Consider the following 21,384-nt stretch of genomic DNA (forward strand, 5'->3'; position numbering starts at 1 on the left):
GAATGATTTTGAGTTTCTTATATCAGTATGTTCTGGAACTGATCAGCCAGCAGATTATAAGAGACTTGGCATTGTTTAATAAGACAGGACTCATTAATTATCTCAGAGTAAAGCACCCCTAGATAGCAAGGGTCACAATATAATTGATTTTTACATCCAGATTGAAAGATAGAAGAATGGGTCTCAGATTAGTATTTAATTTAAATAAGGGCAACTATTTGTGAATGAAAGCTGAGCTAGTTGAAGTGAACTGGCATATTAGGTGAGGAGACAGACCAATAGAGAAATAGTTGCACACAATTAAGGGGGTATTTTAGAATACTCCTCACAAATATGTTCCTATTATAAAGAAAAAAGTCCAAAATGAGATCCACCATCTGTTAACTAAATAAGTTAAGGAAAGCATAATACTTAAGAAAAAGTGCACATAATTGCACCAAATACTTAGTTCATTGCACAGAATATAAAACAATAGTCGATAGTGACTTGTAGATTAATCAGGTAGAAAAAATTAGAATACGAAAGGAAATTATCTAGAAATGTAAAACTGGGGAAAGGAGTTTCCACAGGTAATTTAAAATGGAAAAGTGTAAATAATGTCACCATTGGTCCTTCACAGTGAGAATGGAAAATTAATAGTAGATAATAAGAAAATGGCAGAATGAGCAAATAATATACTTCTGTCGTCACAGTGGAGATTGCAAAAAATAAATTCCATCTATACCTGTGAACCAAGAGGTGGAAGATCAAGAGAACTTTGTAAAATTGCAATCACCAGGGAAGGGACTCTGAGTGAAGTGAGACAGCTACGAGGTGATTAAATAGACATCATAGTCAGTAGTTAAGAAAGGTGGCTAAGGAGTTCGTAGATACTTTAGAACTGATTTTCCAAAATTTCAGAGATTCAGGAAAGATTTCTTCAGCCTGGTAAGTAATAAATATAATCCCTCTTTTCAAGAAGAAGGGGCAGAGAAAAGGAATGTATAAATCAATTAATTTTCAAAGTTTGGGAGAAGATTTGTAGCTCGGGTTCTCGTTGTGGTTCTGTTCGCCGAGCAGGGAATTTGTCTTGCAAACGTTTCGTCCACTGTCTAGGTGACATCCTCAGTGCTTGGGAGCCTCCTGTGAAGTGCTTCTGTGCTGTTTCGTCCGGCATTTATAGTGGCCTGTCTCTGCCGCTTCCGGTTGTCAGTTCGAGCTGTCCGCTGTAGTGGCCGGTATATTGGGTCCAGGTCGATGTGTTGTCTGAGCGTGGCTGTTGGTTTGTGTGCTGTTATGGTACTATACATCAGGAGCATTTCTGAACTGACAGCCAGACTACTGCGACAACTAGGACTCATAACAGCACACAAACCAACAGCCACGCTCAGACAACTCACCAGAACGAAGGACCCGATACCCAACATGAGCAAAACTAGTGTAGTGTACAAAATCCCATGCAAGGACTGCACAAAACACTACATCGGACAAACAGGAAGACAGTTAACGATCTGTATACACGAACATCAACTAGCCACGAAACGACACGACCAGCTATCCTTAGTAGCCACACACACAGACGACAAGCAACATGAATTCGACTGGGACATCACTACCATTATAGGGCAAGCCAAACAGAGAACAGCCAGGGAATTCCTAGAGGCATGGCACTCATCCACAGACTCTATCAACAAACACATCAACCTGGACCCAATATACCGGCCACTACAGCGGACAGCTCGAACTGACAACCGGAAGCGGCAGAGACAGGCCACAATAAATGCCGGAGGAAACAGCACAGAAGCGCTTCACAGGAGGCTCCCAAGCACTGAGGATGTCACGTAGACAGGGGACGAAATGTTTGCAAGACAAATTCCCAGCTCGGCGAACAGAACCACAACATCAATTAGTTTTTCATCTGGCGTGGGGAATGTGTTATCATCAATCATTAAGGAGAACTTGCTGGGCTCTTAGAAAACCTCAAGGTAATTGGGAAGAGTCAGCATAGTTTGATGAAAGAGAAATCATGTTTAACTGACTCTTGGAGTTCTCTAAAAAAAGTAACATGCATTGTGGAAAAATGGGAGCCTATAAATGTACTACACTTGAACTTCCAGAAGGCATTTGACAAGGTGTCACATAAACCATCATTGTGAAAAGTAAACCATTATTGTGTAAAATGTTAGCATTAGCAGAGAATTAGCTGGGTGATAAAAAGAAAGATAAATAGGTCCTTATCTGATTGGCATATGTGATGAGTAAAATCCCACAGGAGACTGCATTGGGGCATCACTCACCAAAATGACTTGGATGAGGGGAGCAAAGGGATAGTTCCTAAATTTTTAAGTGACATGGAAATAGGAAAATTTGGCATTTTGGAAAAGACAAGAGGATGCAGATGGATATGCACAGGTTAAGTGAGTGGGCAAAAAATCTGGCAGACGGACCACAATGTGGGAAAATGTGAAATTGTTCACTTTGGAAGGAAGGATTAAAAAAAACTTAAATGGAGCATCACTGCAGAAGTTTGAGGTGTACAGAGATCTAGGTGTTCTAATGCAAGAATCCCAAAAGTGAATGTGCAGGTACAACAATTCATAGAATCTCGACAGTGCACGTAGAGGCCATTCGGCCCATTGAATCTGGAGGCAGTTCAGAGGAGGTTTAATAGGTTGATACGTGGAATGAGTCGGTTGACTTATGAGGATAGGTTGGCCACGCTGGATTTGTTTCCAATAGAGTTTAGAAGAGAGTGATGATTTGACTGTTGTGTTCAAGAACCTGAATGGTCTTGCCAAGGTGAAAACTATGGATGAATATTGAACTGGGGGCACTGTTTGAAAATCAGTGGTCCCACTTAGGACAAGGAAAAGGTTTTTTTCTATCAGAGTATGTGCTTTTGGAAATCTGCCTCAGAAGTTGATGGGGGTGGGGTCACTGCATATTTTTTAAACAGATGCAAATCAAAGATTATTGGGGGGCAGCTGGGAATGTGGAATTCAAACACAAATAGATCAGCCATAATCTTATTCAATGGTGGAGCAGGCTTGAGGGCCAAATGTCTTAGATTACTCCTAATTCATATGCTTGGATGTATCCACCTGATTGTAAATAAGCACTTTTGCCAGTGCTCTTTATGCAGAAAGTAAATTAAAAGTCATTGTAAAAATGAGTTTCAAAGCAATACTGAACAATTTGTAGTTTGGCTGGTGCACACGAGTCAGTTCAGTTTTCAAGGGCATTTAAAATGTGCCTGTGTGCCTAAGAAGTCAAATCAGGGTGACTGGCAGAACTTCAGATTTTTAATTGGGATTATAGGGTGCATTGAATCTTCAACTGTTACAAAGTATTGAAAACATTTTAAGCAGGATTTGTTTTGGGACCTCCTCGTTTGTGTTGAATTTACCCTGATTTTTGCACCTTTAGAAGTGGTTCCACCCAGATTGTAAATTGAAATTCTACTCTTAAGTTTCAAAATAAATTTGATAACAATGTCACAAGGACTTAACATGGTATCGTTGACTTTGGGTAGTAGTGTGAAATGACTAATATCAGACCAACTGCTTTAAACACTGTATCAGTGGGGGGTGATGTATAATGAAAGGCTGAACAATAATTTCTTCCATCTGTTTGTAGATACAGAAAAATATTTTATTCTCACATAATTTATCCAAAACAATAATATCCATCATCAGAGTCATCTTTGGATTCTTTATTGATAGATTCACTGTTAAGTGAATCTGTTGTTACACATCCGTCTGAGAAGGGATCTAGGTCAGAAGGTGTGCAGTCACCTGGCAAGTCATCAGCCAGCGTGTCCAGGTAACTTCCCACTGAGATTTCATCAAGGCCATCACTGCCATCTTGCAGGCTACTCCAGCTGCCTTGGAGTGAAGTGCTCTGGCTTTCTGCCAAGCTATAGAGACTGCTTGTCAAGCTGCTCCCCCTGCTCGTCATGTTGCCTTTCTCCTCTATTATCCATTTGATCGACTCAATACCTTCATTGATGGACAATAACTGATGCATCAATTTGACATCAATTGCCCTGAGGCGAGCCTGACACAGAGTGAGAAAAATAAATCAGTTCATTACATTACTTAATGTCTCTTAAGAGTACAAACAGTATACAGAAATTTCTCTGAGCCACAGCTGAAGTTTTACATAACATTTTTGACATTTTGTCATTTCAATGCTCTAAGTTTGACCTTGGTTTCCCTTTTAGTATTTTTTGGCATCATTTACAAAACAATCTTGTGGAAGTAGGACAACTTCAAACAATAATACAAAATATACAATCCACAGAGTCCGACTGTGTTTATATTCCCATAGCCACCGAATTACTGAAGAATGCATCATCTGCTGAAAGACAAATTTTATTTGAACCTATATAACTGTGAAATGAAAAAAAATTCTGGAGCATTTGTCCAAGCTCCTGTCTGCTGGAAATAGAGCAGGAGCACCCCTCAAAAGTGTGAGGAACATTGCACTGTGACTGAGATTGCGATGTCATTTCCCCTGGGATCTGCCACTTTGTACCTGCAGTACCCTCCTTAAATCAGTTGGTCCAACCATTTAGGATGATAATAAATGCATAAGAATCTTAAAGGCTTCTACTTGCATCAAATTGACTGGAATGTGTTCTACTCGTGTGCTTACTGGTATAAACTCTTGCATACTGAATTATAAGATTTTACCAGCACAGAAAAAAGGCCATTTGGCTCATCATGTCAATTCCTCACCTTCTCCCTGCACATTCTACCTGTTCAAACAACCAGCAAATTCCTTTTGGAATACTCCGATTGAACTTATCTCCACCACAATTTTTGGCAGTGCATCCCAGACTCTAACCACTCACTGCATGAACAAATATTTTCATGTTGCCAATGTGCTCTTTACGTTGCCAACTGACCTGTGCTGATCTTCTGAAGTGCTGCATACTGCCCACTAACAAAAAAATGCAAATCATGTTTGGTCATTGTACTCACTCATCATTCCCCCCATCCTATTAATTCCACAGTATCTCCATTCCCTACCAGGCCATCAAATGCTCCCTGCACTCCTTACTGTATAAAAAAAAAATCTTCTTTGGATGTTACCATGAAAGACTGATTAGTGATTACGTTTGTTTTTAAGCAAGGTGCTTTATCACTTTCTTGGACAGCCAGCTCCTGGGATAAAAGAGGTAATGAGTCGGATCTTGAATTGGCCCTGGAGGCTGGAACAGGACTGTGTGGACTTTGATATTGCCTCATCAAACAGGGTGGGAGAAGGTAGGTAGTTTAAAACACAGTCACCTCCAGTTCAATGTGTGCAGAAATTAAGGGTTCATTTTTAAACGCTGGAAATTTTTTAAAGCAGGAAATCTTGCTCTGGAATGAGTGCAATTCATTTAAGCCGGCCATTTCGCCAATTCTAATGTGCTGCCTGCTCTCTTCTACAAGGAAGGGACATAATGGCTTCAGCCTGCCTTTGCTGCAAGTGCTCTGCAACCAACCATTATTCCCCACCATCTGTATGCCACAGATGCCTTGTCAACCTTCCCCCTCCCCGCACTCCTTAAACTACTGGTGACGCTCACCCAAGACAGTGAATGCTGAGCCTTCCTGCAGCCTAATTAGTCAAGAATACATACTGAGGTCAAGAAATCCATCAGTCAGTTGAACAAGCTTTGCTTCAAGGGGAATAGTGCTTGATTGTCAGCTCTTTCTCTCTGATCAATTCTATCAGTTGGACAATGTTCAGTTACATGGATATGTAGGATTCAATTGCTTGCAGTTTCTACTATTGATACCTTGAAGGTATGGATAATAGTAATATTTAAGTAAATAATTTAATTGTCGTTAATGTTTAGTTAACTTTTATATAAGCATAAAATTTAAAGGAAGTGGAGTGTTATGAATGAATGAATAAATAAATGAATTGATTTAAAAAAAAAATAATTTAACATATCTTATTGTTCTGATCGGGTTTGTTCATTCTGTACACAGCGTATAATTGATGAATGGGCACAGAGGTTGTGCAGCTTGACATGGAGCAGATGAAGGGAACATATGGCCAATTGAGGGGCATTATTTTGCACTATGAGTACAAGGTTCCTTGGGAGGAGGTTGTGGGCTAAAGGGCTTAGTCTGGCCTGCAGGCTAAGGAGCCAAGGACTGTGGTGGGGCAGGGGTTAGTGAATGCCACAACTGGGGTCCTTGCTATCACACTTCTGTGGAATCTCCCTGATTCATTGAAAATTTTGCCTCACAGTTTCTTGAATCTCCCCTTGACCACATTCCCTGTCACTACCCTCTTTATTAGTTTGTAGCCCTGGGTAGTTTGAGAAAAAGGTTCCCACTCTAACACCACATTTTACTTACCGACACCACATAGACTGCAGTGTTTCAAGATGACAGCTCATCGATACCTTCTCAAGGATTTTAACCTGGAGTTTCTGGCCCAGAAGCAGCATCACTAACTACTGCTCCACAAGGACCTCTCTGCAAACCATTGTCTAACCAACCTAAATCTTAAGTGATACTAGCCTGACAACTCAACACTTCAGATATTTGACTTTAACCCAATTTCATGCATATTATGGTTTAGACTGGTGGATTTAAAATACCAAGAGCTGGGTGGTTTCCCAAAATCATGCAAAACTGGAAAAAAATATATCAATAATAGCTCATCAGTGCTTGGAATAGCAACAAATGTAATTAGACTTTTTTAAAAAGTCTGAGTGTTAAATGATGTGAAAAAGAAATTGCATTTATATGGTGCCATTTACAGCCTCCAGATGACTTTTTTTGCAGTCATTGCTGTAACTTAAGAAATACAGCAGGCAATTTTGTGCATGGGAAGGGCCCATAAACAACATTCTGGATAATGGCTAATTACTCTGGTCTTTTTACCATGTTGACTGACGAAGAGACACCAGGGATAACATTGCTTCTCTTCTTCAAAATAGTTCTACAAGATCTTTTATGTGTACATGACCGATGGACCTCTGTTTATCCTCTCACTTAAGAGATTACTTCCTTCAACTTTTCTGGTCAAGCCTGTGGAATAGAACTTGAACTCACTACCTGCAGATTCTGGGGCATTAGTAGTACTACCGAAGCTAAAGTTGACACCATTTGTCAGGTGGAATCAATTTGAATCATTTAGATCTCATAAGCAGTCAAAGCAGGCCATTAATATCAGAAGAAGCATCTCACACAAAGGGCCTCTATCGTATAATCTTTACAAGTGGACTGATTTACTTAACAATGCAACTCCTAATGTTTTGTAGAATATAGCAATGTATATTTTACATATATATTACATTCAATAGACATATCAACGACTGGAAATTTATTAGTTGGGATAATTTCCCTTTTGCTATAATGGTTGCATTCTATTTCCCCAACAGGACCCGCGCTGTTGTTAGGAAAGGGAGTGGTGAATAAGCTTGAGAATATACATTCTGTAATAGGTGGGGATTCACAACTGCAGTAAGGTATCTAGTCCAGGGGGAGGTCACAGACTGTGGGAGGATTCTCTGATTGTAAGAGGGCTGGGGGGGGGGGGTGTGCATGATAAGGTTCACTTATCAGGGGTGTGTGTGTGTAGGAAGAGAATTGGGATGAAACACTCCTGCTCTGCCTGGCCCATAAGCCATGCTGGAAAATCATCCAGCACTTCCACTGTTGTGTTTCCTGTGATTAGGGTGAGGCCTGGCCTGGCAATCTTAAATCACAAAGAATGGTGCAAAGTGATACCATATTAAAATATTCAGCTTAGCTCCTGGGAGATTGATACAAAACAGTTCATCTCAGTTTAAACTGCAAGTGGGAAGGCTGAAGACAGGCTGGATTTATGGCTAGACTTTTCTTGTAAATGCTTACGTCTCACTTGAGTTAAACTTAGATTTTGAGGGTTAAAGTTCCTCTTGGTGCAGCAGCATCAGACATCATCTGTGAATGGCTAACAGCAGTGTTCTCATGAACTTTCAGCCCCATCAAGTTGATGTGGAAATAGGGATTTCACTTGTCGCAGCCAAAACTTTTTTTTTGTTATCATTTTCTATTTTTTAACTTTTGTTTCATGTCACCTAAGGGGAAAATTCTGCTGAATGGCTCACTGAAATTGGTGCACCACCCAATTTAAACCTAAACAGACACAAAGTTCCAAGTTCAAATCCTAACACACATCGTGAACACTGGTGTTCACTGATACCGCCCTGCGTTCACTAATCCTCTAGGAGGAAGTGGTGTCAGATTTGTAGGGGACCACTGTCCTGGTTTGAAAGTTGCGAGTTGATTGGTTATTGAGCAGCTGCTGTTAGAGACTATGTTATCAGCCTCAGTAATTTAAAAGAAAATGTACACTTCTAAAGTAGCACAGGGAAAGTGAAATTTCACAGACCATTGGGGAGAAAACTGATTGATCAGTGAGGGTGAAAAAATTTCAACTTGCTTTAGCTTACAGTTTAGAGCTAATCATACAAGAAACTTATGTTCTACCTGCCTTAAATTTTGCTTAAGAGTGATTTCATTAAAGGTATGGCAGTGGAGCTCTGCCCCATGTGCTGCACAGCCTGCAGCACGTGGAAAATCTTAGCTGCTCAGTGCAGTCTGGAAGACAACATTTGCAGGTTTGATTAACTTGAGCTCCAGTTTTTGGAGCTTGAGCGTGGCTGGAGTAATGTGGACAGCACAATTCTAGATGTGGTTGCAACCCCTTCCCTCAACATAAGGAAATGTAGCCAGAGGGTGAATGGGTCACCATCAGTCAGGAGGATGACAGGCAAGAAGTCATTAATTTAGCACTTTCTATAAAACTTTCTGTTCCCAGCTACACTATATTATCATGTTGTCTAACTTAATATCATCACCAAACATGATAATGTCAGAAATCGGTATGTTCAGCTACATGATCGGCAACATTCACAAGTCCTTGATACTGAAGCAATCCATGTATAAATGTTAAAAATCACGCAACACCAGGTTATAGTCCAACAGGTTTAATTGGAAGCACCAGCTTTTGGAGCTCTGCTCCTTCATCAGATGCTCCAAATCATGTATCAATGAATCATAAATGCAATGAGACCTGGACAATACCCAGCTCTGGGTTGGCAGTCTGCTAGTGAGATTTGTGACTCTAGTGCCAAACAATGGCCAACAAGGGAAGATCTAACCATCACCTCTTGATACTCAGTGGCATTATCATCACCAAACTCCCCCATTATCCTCCATTTTGGGTTGCTACTGACCAGGAATTGAACTGGACTAACTATATAAATATTGTGGCTATGAGAGTAGGTCTGAGGCTGGGAAAATTGTGGAGATTAACTCACCTCCTGACTCCACAAAGCATGAGCACCATCTACAATGCACAAGTCAGGTGTGTGCAGGAATACTCCCCACTTGCCTGAATGAGTACAGCTCCAACAACACTCAAAAGTGGATGTCATCTAGGACAAAGCAACCTGCTCGATTGGCATCACAGTCACAAATATTCAAACATCTACCACCAATGCTCAGTGGCAGCAGTGTGTTGTATGCTTTCTTCCTCAGATATTTCCTCACCTACATATCTCTTTTAGAATGCTGCGTACAATTCTGATTGCCCTTCTATAGAAAGGATGATGTTAAACTTGAGAGGGTGCAGAACGATTCACAAGGATGTTGCTAGGACTGAAGGGTTTGAATTACACGGAGAGGCTGAATAGGGTGGAGTTTTTGTCTCTGGAGCATGGGAAGCTGAGGGGGTGACCTTATACAGGTTTATAAAATTATGAGGGGCATAGATAGGGCGAATAGACAAGCTCTTTTTCCTCGAGTGGGGGAGTCCAAAACTAGAGGTATAGGTTTAAGGTGAGGGGAAAAGATTTAAAAAGGACCTGAGGGCTAATGTTTTCATGCAGAGGGTGGTGTATGATATGGAACAAGCTGCCAGAGGAAGTGCTGGAGGCGAGTCCAATTCCAACATTTAAAGGACATCTGAATGGGTATATGAATAGAAATTATTTAGAGGAACATTGGCCACATTCTGCCAAATGGGCAGATTGGGATGTCTGGTTAGTGTAGACAAGTTACACTGAAGGGTCTGTTTCCATACTGTATGACTCTAAGTCAGGAAAGTCCAAGACTGAATCTCACTTAAAGACAGATTTTTTTGTTTTGCACATAGTTCGAGTAAAAGATTTTGGGGGAATGGGGGTGATGTAGCTTATATTAAGAGGGAGTTGAAAGTGAAGGAGAACAATAGTGGTACGAAACACATTAGTGAGGTTACAGAAAGGCATTTCTGCAGCCATATATGTGACTCCAGGCTTGTTGCCTCTTTAGGGTCAGTCTCAACCATGTGACTGAACAGCTGAAGGGCATTCTCAAGGGAGGGGGTGAACGAGTAGAGATTGTGCTTTACAATAGGACCAACAACATAGGGAGAAAAAGGAATTAGGTTCTGCAGCAAGAATTTGTCAGAATAACTGATTAAAAAGCAAGACCTCTTTTATGGATTTCTCTCAATGCGACATGTTAGTGACCATTGAAATTGGGGGATAGCACAGATGAATGTGTGGCTGAAGATTTAGAGCAGGAAATTTAGATTCTTTTAAATTTATTGACTTTAGATTCCTGGATTACACAGTCTGGGGAAGGTAGGACATTTAAAAGTCTGGTAGTTTACACTTTAACTAAAATGGAACATACATATTTCTGGTTTGCTTGTGCGGTTTGGCAGGGGTGTGGGTCACTGAGTACAAGTACAATTGGGGGTTAGGCATAGACAAATATAGAAGGTAAAAACAAGTAGTCTGGAAAACAGAGTGTACAAGGTTCAGTTAAGGCACAAGGGAGCAGGACAAAGCTGGAAGGCATTTATTTTAACGGAGGAGTCTTGTGAGTAAGGCAGGTGAGTTGAGTGTGTTGATTGACATAAGATGTGTGGGGTGTGATATCATTGCTATCAAGGAGACATGGCTGAGGGAGAGGCAGGACTGGCAGCTCAATATTCCATGGTATAAAATTTTCAGGCAAGTTAGGGAGCACTATAAAAGATGAGGTGATATGGCAATATTGATAAAGGAGCCAATTGCTGCACTAAGAAGGGATGATACCCTGGATGGCTTTTCATTTGAGGCCATATGGATCAAATTTAAAACAAAAAGGGGGTAATCGAATTGTTAGGAGTGTCCTGTCAACCTCCAAACAGTGAAAGATAAAAGGGCAGATATACAGGCAAATTTCAGAAGTGCAAAAATAATTGGGAAATAATAGTAGGGGATTCAACTTCTCTAAAATTAATCAGGATACACAAAGTGTGAAAGGCTTAGAAAGGCCAGAAATTTTAAAATGTGCCCAGGAGAACATTTTCAGACTGCTGTAGAAATTCCCACAAGAGAACTGGCCCTAACTTTAGGGAATAATACAAGGCAAATGGAAAAAGTGTCAGTGGAGTCAGTGATGGCGACAATAATTTTAAGATTTCAGTTATTGAAGGAACAAGATAAAAAATGACAGAAATAAAGCTTTATAATTGGCTCAGGTTGATTTTAATATGATAAAGATCTGACCAAAGTGGGCTGGGATAAATTACTTGTCAAAAAGTCTGCATCAGGACAGTCATTCAAAGAATAAATAGTGAAAGTGCACGTCCAACATGTTCATGTAAAAGTAAGGCATACAACCCAACTAATAAGAGAATGGATGTCACAGGATGTACAGGATTGGATAAGGAAAGAAAGAGAAGCTTACACCATATACCAAAGCAGTGGATACCCTACATGAGTATACGGAGTACAGTGGGGGGGGGGGGGGCTACTTATAAAAAAAATTAGGAGAGTGAAGGGGGGTATGAAAAAGTACTGGCAGGTAAAATAAAAGAAACTCTGAAGGGATTTTATAAGCATATTATGGGAACAAGGATGCATGAGTATCTTGCATCTGCATTCACTGTGGAAAAGTATGATGTAGGTCTGGAATCAGAAAGAGGACCATGAAAGTTTTGAAAAAGTTAGCATTGAGAGGGAAGAGGTATTAGTGACTTTAGCTGGTTTAAAATTGGATAGTCCCTTGGCCCAGATAGATTTATCCCAGGCTGCCGTGGGGAGGCAAGGGAGGAGATTGTAGGGCTTCTGACATTAGTTTTCAAATCTTCTCTGGCTATAGGAGGGGTACTAGAGGACTGGAGGTCAGTAACATTTACTGGTTCAAGGTTCAAGGTCAGAAGTCACACGACACTAGGTTAAAATCCAACAAGTTTATTTGAAAGCACAAGCTTTCAGACTGCTACATCTTCGTCAAATGAAGTGCAGAGAAGCATATAGACACAGAATTTGTAGCAGAGAGATCAAAAGATCATAGGAATGGTGTGAGTGCGATGTCAACAAGTTGAATAATAAGTCTCTGCAGATGATCAAAAGTTCAGATGGTGTGAGTAAAATTTGATCATCTGTAGAGACTTATTATTCAACCTGTCGACAATCCACTTGTATGATTTGTATGATCTCTGTGCTATAAATTCTGTGCCTATGTGCCTCTCTGCACTTCATCTGATGAAGGTGCAGCATTCAATAAGCTTGTGATTTTGAATAAACCTGTTGGACTATAACCTGGTGTTGTATGACTTCTAACCTTGTCCACCCCATTCCAACACCAGCAACTCCATAAGAAGATTCAGCCAGAGAGATGGGTGGCTGTCAGGAGAAGCAGGCAGGTAGTGCAGGAGTCTCCTGTCGCTATTCCCCTCTCTAAAGGTATACAATTTTAGATACTGTTGGGGATGGGGGTAGCCTCTCAGAGGAGTACCACATCAGTAGCCAGGCCTGTGGCACCACAATTAGCTCTGCTGTCTAGCAAGATCCAAGTGAGTGACAGTGGTCGGAGGCGTGCTACTTAGGGGCATAGGCAGGCATTTCTGTGTCCACATTCGAGACTCCAGGATGGTGTGTTGCCTCCCTAGTGCCAGGGTCAAGGACATCTCTGAGCAGTTCCATGGAATTCTTAAGGGGAAAGGTGAGCAGCCAGAGGACGCTGTACACTTTAGTATCAATAACATAGGTAAAAAGAGAGATGCGGAGTGAATACAGAGAGTTAGGAAAGAGGCTGAAAAGCAGGCCCATGAGGGTAGAAATCTCTGGGTTACTAACAGTGCCATATGCTAGTAAGGCAAGGAATAGAAAGATAGGAGAGATAAATGAGTGACTAAGGAGCTGGTGCAAGAGGGGTGTGTTGCACCTAAACTGGAGGGGAACCAATGTCCTCGCAGGGAGGATCACTAGTGCTACTCAGAAGGGTTTAAACTATAGTGGCAGAGGGGCTGGGAACCAGAGCAGCAGGTCAGCAAGTGGAGGGATTGAGTGGGAAGTAGATGTTGGGACCGATAAGTTAGAAAGGAAGGACAGGCAGAGACAGACAAATGAATGTGATGATATGAATGGACTGAGGTGAGCTTATATCAACTCGAGGACTATTATAGGTAAGGCAGAAGAGACTGGATCAGTACATGGGACTATGATGTTGTGACCATTACAGAGACTTGGTTGAGAGAGGGACAGGACTGTGTTTTAGTGTTTTAGCTCAGTGTTTTAGGGTTTTGTATGTTTTGGATGAGGTAGAAAGGAAGCTAAAAGAGGTGGAGGAGTTGCATTACTAATGAGGGAGAATGTCACATCTTCATGCAGAGAGGACATACCGGATAATAGGTCCTCCCAATTAACACTCCCTAGCTCCTGCCTAATACTGCCCTTCCCAATTTAGTACCTTCCCACTTATCCTGATTCATAGCTATCTTAAAACGTAAGGAGTGGTCATCACTGTTTTCAAAATGCTCTCCCACTGAAGGGTCAGACACCTGGCCAGTCTCATTAGCCAATACAAGGCCCAGTACCGCCCCTCCTCTACTTGGACTATCAATATACTGTTTCAAGAAATCCTCTTTGATGCACTAAACAAGTTCTCCCCCATCTGAGTCTCTTTTTCTAAGAGAGTCCCAGTCAATATTGCTTCTTAACCATCAATGTGAAACTCAGCGGTCTATAGTTTCCTGGATTATCCCTATTTCCCTTCTTGAGTGGACAAACAACATTAACTACTCGCCAGATAATCCAGGAAACTAGGGACCGGTGAGTCTCACATTGGTGATTGAGAAGCTATTGGAAAAAATTCTTAGGGATAGGGAAAAGCACGACCGAAATTGGGACAGTCAACAAGGTTGTGGGTGCAGCATGTCATGTCTAACTAAACTGATTGAGGTTTTTGAGGAGGTGAAAAAGGTGATCAATGAGGATAGACCAGTGGATGTTGGCTATGTGGATTTTAGTAAGGCTTTCGACAAGATCCTTCATGGTAGAAGATTAGATGCATGGGATCGATGGTAACTTGGCTGCAAAGATTCAGGGTAGGTTTGTCCATAGAATGCAAAAAACAGTGGTGGAAGGGTATTTTTCAGCTGGAGGTATGTGACTAGTGGTGTTCTGCAGAGATCTGTAATGGGTCCTCTGCTGTATGTGATATATATAAATGATTGGATGAAAATAGACGGATGGATTAGTACGTTTGCAGATGATACAAAGAAAGGTGGAATTGTGGATAGTGTAGAAGGTTGTCAAAGGATATAGTGTGATATAGACCAGTTGCAGATATGGGCAGAAAAATGACAGATTGCGTTTATGCTGTGTAAGTGTGAGGTGCTGCACTTTGGGAGATCAAATGTTAAGGAAAGATATACAGTTAATGACAGGACCGTGACAGCAATGATGTACAGAGGGATCTTGGGGTTCAAGTCCAAAACTTCCAGAAAGCGGTCACGCAAGTAGATAGGGTAGTAAAGAAAGTATATGGTATGCTTGCCTTTATTGGTCAGGGAATTAAGTACAAGAGCCAGGATATCATGCATAAGACTTTGATTCGGCCACACCTTAGAGTACTGTGTTCAGTTCTGGCCACGACATTACAGGAAGGATGTGGAGGCTTTGGAGAGAGTGTAGAAGAGGTCTACCAGGACGCTGCTTAGATGAGAGGGTATGAGGAGGAGAGGGTAGAAAAACACAGGTTGTTTTCTGTGAAGCAGCAGAGGCTAAGGGGAGATTGATAGAAGTTTAGAAAATTATGAGATGCCTGGATAGGATTGATGGTCAGAATCTCTTTGCCAGAGTTGTAAGTTCTAGGGGGCATGTATTAAGAGGGAAAAGTTCAAAGGAGATGTGAGGGGCAACGTTTTTACACACAGTGTGATAGGGATTTGGAATATGCTACCAAGGGTGATTGTGGAGGCAGATACGATGGGGTCGTTTAAGGGACTTTTAGATAAGCATTTGAGTACGCAATGAATGGCGGGACATGGACCAAGGGCAGGCAGAAGGGATTAGTTTAATTTGGCATCAGGTTCGGCACAACATGGTGGGCCTAAGGGCCCATTCCTGTGCTGTACAGTTCAATGTTCTATGTTCTCAGGTTGATAGGGATGAACTAGGCATCTACAGGTTAGTGAGATAACATCTGTGGTAGGGAAGCTATTGGGGAAAATCTGATGGGTAGAATTAATCTCCATTTGGAGAGGCAAGAATTAATCAAGGATAGTCAGCATGGCTTTGTCAGGGAGAGAACATACATAAATTTTGTTTTGAGGTAACTAGATGTGTAGATGAAGCCAATGTAGTTAATGTAGTTTACATGGACTTCAGTAAGGTTTTTGGCAAGATGTTACATAGGAGAATGACCACAATGGTAGGAGTCTGTGGGATCTAATTTGACAAATAGAAATCAAAATTAACTTAGTGGCAAAAGGCAAAGGCTAATGATTGAAAGGGTTTTTTTGTGACTAGTTGCCACACTATAAGGAGGATGTGATTGCACCACAGAGGGTGCAGAAGAGATTCAGCAGGATGGGCCACAAAGTTCAGTGGTCACTTGTTGTTTTCTGTCCATGTTAATGATCTGGACATGAATGTAGCAGGTATAATCAGTGAGCTTGCAGAAGATACAAAAAACAGTGTTGTGGTAAATAGCAATATGGAAAGCCTTAAACTACAGGATGAAATAAATTAGCTGGTTAGATGGGCTGATTAGTGGCAAATGGCATTTAATCCTGAAAAGTGTAAAGTGATGTATTTGAGGAGGACTAACAAGGCAAGTGAGTACACATTGAATGGTAGAATCTTAGGAAGTACAGAGGATCAGAGTGACCATGGTGTGCATTTCCATAGATTTTGAACACATATGGAATATTTGCCTTTTTTCGACAAGGCATTGAGTACAAGAGCAAGGAGGTTATGATGGGACAAAATCAGAAATTACTGGAGAAAAACTCAGTCGATCTGGTAGCATCTTTGGAGAAAGAAGCATAGCTAATGTCTTGAGTCCAGCAACCGTTGGGTGGCACAGTTGTTAGCACTGCTGCCTCACAGCGCCAGGGACCCGGGTTCAATTCCTGCCTCGGGTCACTGTCCATGTGGAGTTTGCACATTCTCTCTGTGTGGGTTTCCTCCCACAATCCAAAGATGTGCAGGTCAGGTAAATTGGCCATGCTAAATTGCCTGTAGTGTTAGGTGCATTAGTCAGGGGTATATATAGGGTAGGAGAATGGGTCTGGGTGGGCTGCTCTTCAGAGGGTCAGTGTGGACTTGTTGGGCCGAAAGGCCTGTTTCCATACTATAGGGAATCTAGTCCATCTTGAGTTCTGACAAAAGACAACTGAACTTGAAAAGTTAACTCTGATTACTGAGCTCCTCTAGCATTTATTTTTATTCTTTCAGATTTCCAACATTCACAGTTCTGTGTTTTATTTTATACGTTATGTTGGAGCCCAATATAATGTTAGTTAGCTTACAGCTGGAGTGCTGTGTACAGTGCTAGTTGCCACGCTATAGGAAGGATGTGATTGCACCACAAGATTGTGCAGAGGAGATTCAATAGGACATTAAGTGGGCTGGAGCAATTCAGTTATGAAGACAGATGAGAGAGACTGAGGTTGGCTCCTTTGAGCTGAGAAGGCTGAGGGGGCTCTATTGAGGTGTACAAAATTATGAGGGGCATAAGCAAGGATAGATGAGAAGCAACCTTCCCCTGCAGAGGGGTAAATAACAAGGGTAAAGATTTAAGGTAAATGATAGGAGATTTAGAACTATTTAAGGACAGGATTTTTCACTCAGAGGATGAGAAGTATCTGGAATTCACTCCTGATAGGGTGCTCGAGTCAGGAAATATTTAAGTAGTATTTAGATGAACACTTGAAATGCTGTAGTATACAAGGCTATGGGTAAAGGTCAGGAAAATGAAATTCGAGTAGATAGTTGTTTCATGACTGGCATGTATGTAATGAAGCAAACTATACCTGTCCTAATCAGTATGTTCAAGGCTAAAATCTAAATGGAGAGAGTCTGCTGACACCAACCATTTGATGACAAATTCTGACTGTGCATGCTCACCGCCACTTTGTTTTAGATCTGTATGTGTAATGTGTAAATTAATTCTTAATAATTAAAATAATTCTATTTCACTTACATATCTTTCATTGATATTGATTTTACCCGACTATCAAGGGTTTGTTAAGGTTTTATCACAGGTTATTTCAGAGATTTCACTGCAATTGCACATGCTCCTAGGTATCAGTAAATAAGCCAGTTAAGTATTTTGAATACACAGATGCTTGACAATATACTATTATTATCTCTACATGTCATGTCACTCCATCCTTTGAAAGTAGAGATGGTGCCTGATTCATTGGAGTACAGTCATTTGAAAAGTGATGTCCATCCAGCAATCCTGTCCAGGCTAGCTTGAAACACAGTATTTAAAAGTTGTGCTGAATGGTTCCTCACCTTTTTGGCTGTTCTGCATATAAAGTGCACTGGGAATTCATCATAGTTTCATTTGTTCATTCCCCATATTACCTTTCTACACCAAAGCAATAGCTGTCAGGCAAAGTTTTATATAATTACAGAGTTATTTCTCCTGAAACAATACAAGAATGGACCATTATGGCTTAGCTGTAATAAACATTACTTCAAATAATTGGTCTCAACATATTGAACTAAGTATAAAAAGAAATACCTTTGTTTCACCAGAGCTCAGGCAGGTCACTGTCTAAATGCACAGATCCAAGATAATTAGGTTCTCCATAAGATACTGCTAGGGATAGAAGTTTATATTATATTGATAACAATGTTCCAGTGGGAGTGAGGATGGATGAATGTTCTGGCATTTTAGCTGATTGCCAAATATAATCAGTGTGGTTTTGTGCAGAACCTCCCATTCAAAGGGTGTGGCAGAGTTCATGCTAGGGTGGATTTTAAGGATTATGTGCAGTTTATAGGCTTGATAATATTCTCTCAATCTATGTTTTTCATGTTCCTAATAAATGTGTACATATGAAAGCTTTAAGTGTTGAGCTTCCTTAAAGGTTAACATTTTTTATGCATTTGTACTCTAAATATGTTAGATTATCAGTTGAATAATTGATGACATGTCTTACCATGTACTAAGATATCAAGGTACACATACAACTAAGTTAAAATGTTTTATACTGTAATGTAAGAGAAATCATTGAAATTTTCTGAGTGGCATTATTTTTATTCACATAGAACAAAGAACAGCTCAACAACAGGCCCTTCAGCCTACGATGACTGCGTCAACACAAAATGCTTTTCTAAATTAAAATCTTTTGCCTCTACATGTATCCCCCATGCGCTGCCAATTCATGTATCTGTCAAGATGCCTCTTAAGCATTGCTATTGTATCTGCTTCCACTCCCTCCACTGGCCATGCATTCCAGGCACTTGCCAAGCTCTGTAAAATAACTTGCCTCTCGCATACCGTCTAAGCTTTCTTCTTTTGCTTTCAACCTACGTTTCCAAATAATTGATATTTCTACTCTGAGAAAAAGATTCCAACTATCCATTCTATCCATGCCTCTCATAACTTTGAAAACCTCTATCAGGTCACTCCTCAGCCTTCGACATTCAAGTGAAAAACAAACCAAGTTTGTCCAATCTCTCCTTATAGCTAATACCCTCCAAATCAGGCAACATCCCAGTAAAACTTTTCTGTACCATCTCCAAAGCCTCTATATCCTTTTGGTAGCGAGACAATCAGAACACTACACAATGTTCCAAATATAGCCTAACTAAAGTTCTATCCAGTTGCATCATGACTTGCCTATTGTTATGCTCCACACCCTGTCCAATGAAGGCAAGCATGGCATATGCTTTCCTGACCACCTTATCCAATTGTGTTGCCAGATTAAGTAAACTGTGGACATGTACACCAAGATCCCTCTATCTGTTAATGTTTCTAAGGGTTCTTCCAAATACAGTATACTTCCCTCATGCATTAGACGTTCCAGCATAAATCCCATCTGCCATTTCTCCACCCAAATCTCCAGCCTATCGATATCCTGTGGTAATCATCCTCATTCACCGCAGTTCCCCCAATCCTTCTGCCATCTGCAACCTTACTAATCAGACCACCCATATTCTCTTCCAAATTATTTATATATATAATCACAAACAACAGAGATCCCAGTACTGATACCTGTGGAACACCACTGGTCACAGATCTCTTGTCAGAGAAAACACCTTCCACTGTTACTCTCTGTCTTCTATGACCAAGCCAGTTCTGTATCTATCTTATCAGCTCACTGTGAATCCCACACATTTTCACCTTCTGTATTAGCCTACAATGAGGAACTTTGTCAAAGGCCTTGCCTATGTCCATGTAGACAACAGGGGTGACATGGTGATTCAGTGGTTAGCACTGCTGCCTCACAGCACTATGGACCTGGGTTTGTTTCTGCCAACAGGTGACTGTTTGGAGTTTGCACATTCTCCCCATGTCTCTATGAGTGATCTGGTTTCTTCCCACAGATTAGGTGGATTGGCTGTGCTAAATTGTCCATAATGTCCAGAGATGTACAGGCTATGTGGATTAACCATTGGACTGCAGTATTACAGGGTTAGGGTGGAGGGTCGATTTTGGTGGGATGCTCTTTTCAGGGACAGTGGGGCCTGATAGGTGAAATGACCTATTTCCATACTATAGGGGTCCTATGATTACTATGACATTCACTGCCTTGACCCCAATCACATTTCTGACTTCATCACAAAACTCAATCAAATTTGTTAGATATGGTCTTCCCTGCACAAAGCCATGTTGCCTATTGCTAATCAATCCATATTTATCCAAACATGAGTAAATCCTGTCTCTAAGAATCCTCTTCAGTAACGTCTCTACCACTGACATAAGGCTCACCAGCGTGTAATTTTCTGAGTTATTCCTATTGCCTTTTAGATTAGATTCCCTACAATGTGGAAACGACCAATTGGCCCCACCAGTCCACACCGACCCTCCGAAGAGTAACCTACCCAGACCCATTTCCCTCTGACTAATGCACCTGACACTATGGGCAATTTAGCATGGCTAATCCACCTGACTGGCACATCTTTGGATTGTGGGAGCACCCAGAGGAAACCCACACAGACACAGGGAGAATGTGCAAACTCCACACAGACAGTTGCCCGAGGCTAGAATCGAATCCGGGTCCCTGGTGCTGTGAGAGTGTAGTGCTAACCACTGAGCCACCATGCACCCCTTCCTGAACAAAGGAACAACATTAGCTATTCTCCAGTCCTCTGGAACCTCTCCTGAAACTGAGCAGAATACAAAGATTTCATAGAAGGCTCCAGCAATTTCCTCCCTTGCCTCCTTCTGTATTTTGGAATAGATCCCATCAGACCCTGGGGATTTCTCTACCTTAATGCTTTTCAGAATCCCAAATACCTTCTCCTTTTTATACTGACATGCCCTAGAATATCAATGTACCCTTCCTAGACTCACCATCCACCATGTCCTCCTCCTTTGTGAATACTGATGTAAAGTATTTGTGAAGGACCTCACCCACTTAGATTCGTAAGAGTCATAAAGCATAGAAACAGGCTCTTTGGCCTACCATGCTGACCAACAAACACTAAAGTACAATAATCCCATTTACTGCACTTGGTACATAGTCTACTATGCCCGAATGATTGTAAATATTTTTATTGGGTGATTGAGATAACACCTATCAAAAGCATTAAAAAAAAACCATACACACATATCTTGCAGTGTGCCAGTTTTCGCCAAGTGTACAGCAGTAAAGGACAGCCAGTTCAACTTTAGCTGCAGATGCATGGCAGAGAATTGGGCAATATTATGATGCTTTCCACCAACTCCAAAGCCAAGAAACATTGGATCCTCAGCTAGTGAAGTTATCCCTATGCCAACAAGGATCAGATTGGGTAGATTTCAATGCCTAAAATCTAGATCAGTGACATAACTGGAGAAAGTCTATTTGGCACATAACTTTGGTAAGGACACTTGTATGGGCACCTTGTGAGAGTGTCAGAAGCAGCAAAATGGTGCCAACGTGATGTCACACAGCTTTACCAGCTCATAACATTCA

General features: G+C 41.1%; 1 protein-coding gene across 1 annotated transcript in view; it reads right to left on the bottom strand.

Annotated features, from left to right (window-relative positions):
• Positions 1–1,233: 1,233 nt before the first annotated feature.
• LOC140487772 (leucine rich adaptor protein 1-like) overlaps positions 1,234–21,384 on the bottom strand; it is a 34,170-nt gene continuing 14,019 nt past the window's right edge. The window contains exon 2 of the mRNA XM_072587019.1: positions 1,234–4,035. Coding sequence (XP_072443120.1) covers positions 3,646–4,035 — 390 coding nt within the window. The 3' untranslated portion in view covers positions 1,234–3,645. The remainder of the gene's footprint in view (positions 4,036–21,384) is intronic.

Source organism: Chiloscyllium punctatum, chromosome 2, assembly GCF_047496795.1.
Source record: "Chiloscyllium punctatum isolate Juve2018m chromosome 2, sChiPun1.3, whole genome shotgun sequence".
Taxonomy (NCBI): Eukaryota; Metazoa; Chordata; class Chondrichthyes; order Orectolobiformes; family Hemiscylliidae; genus Chiloscyllium; species Chiloscyllium punctatum.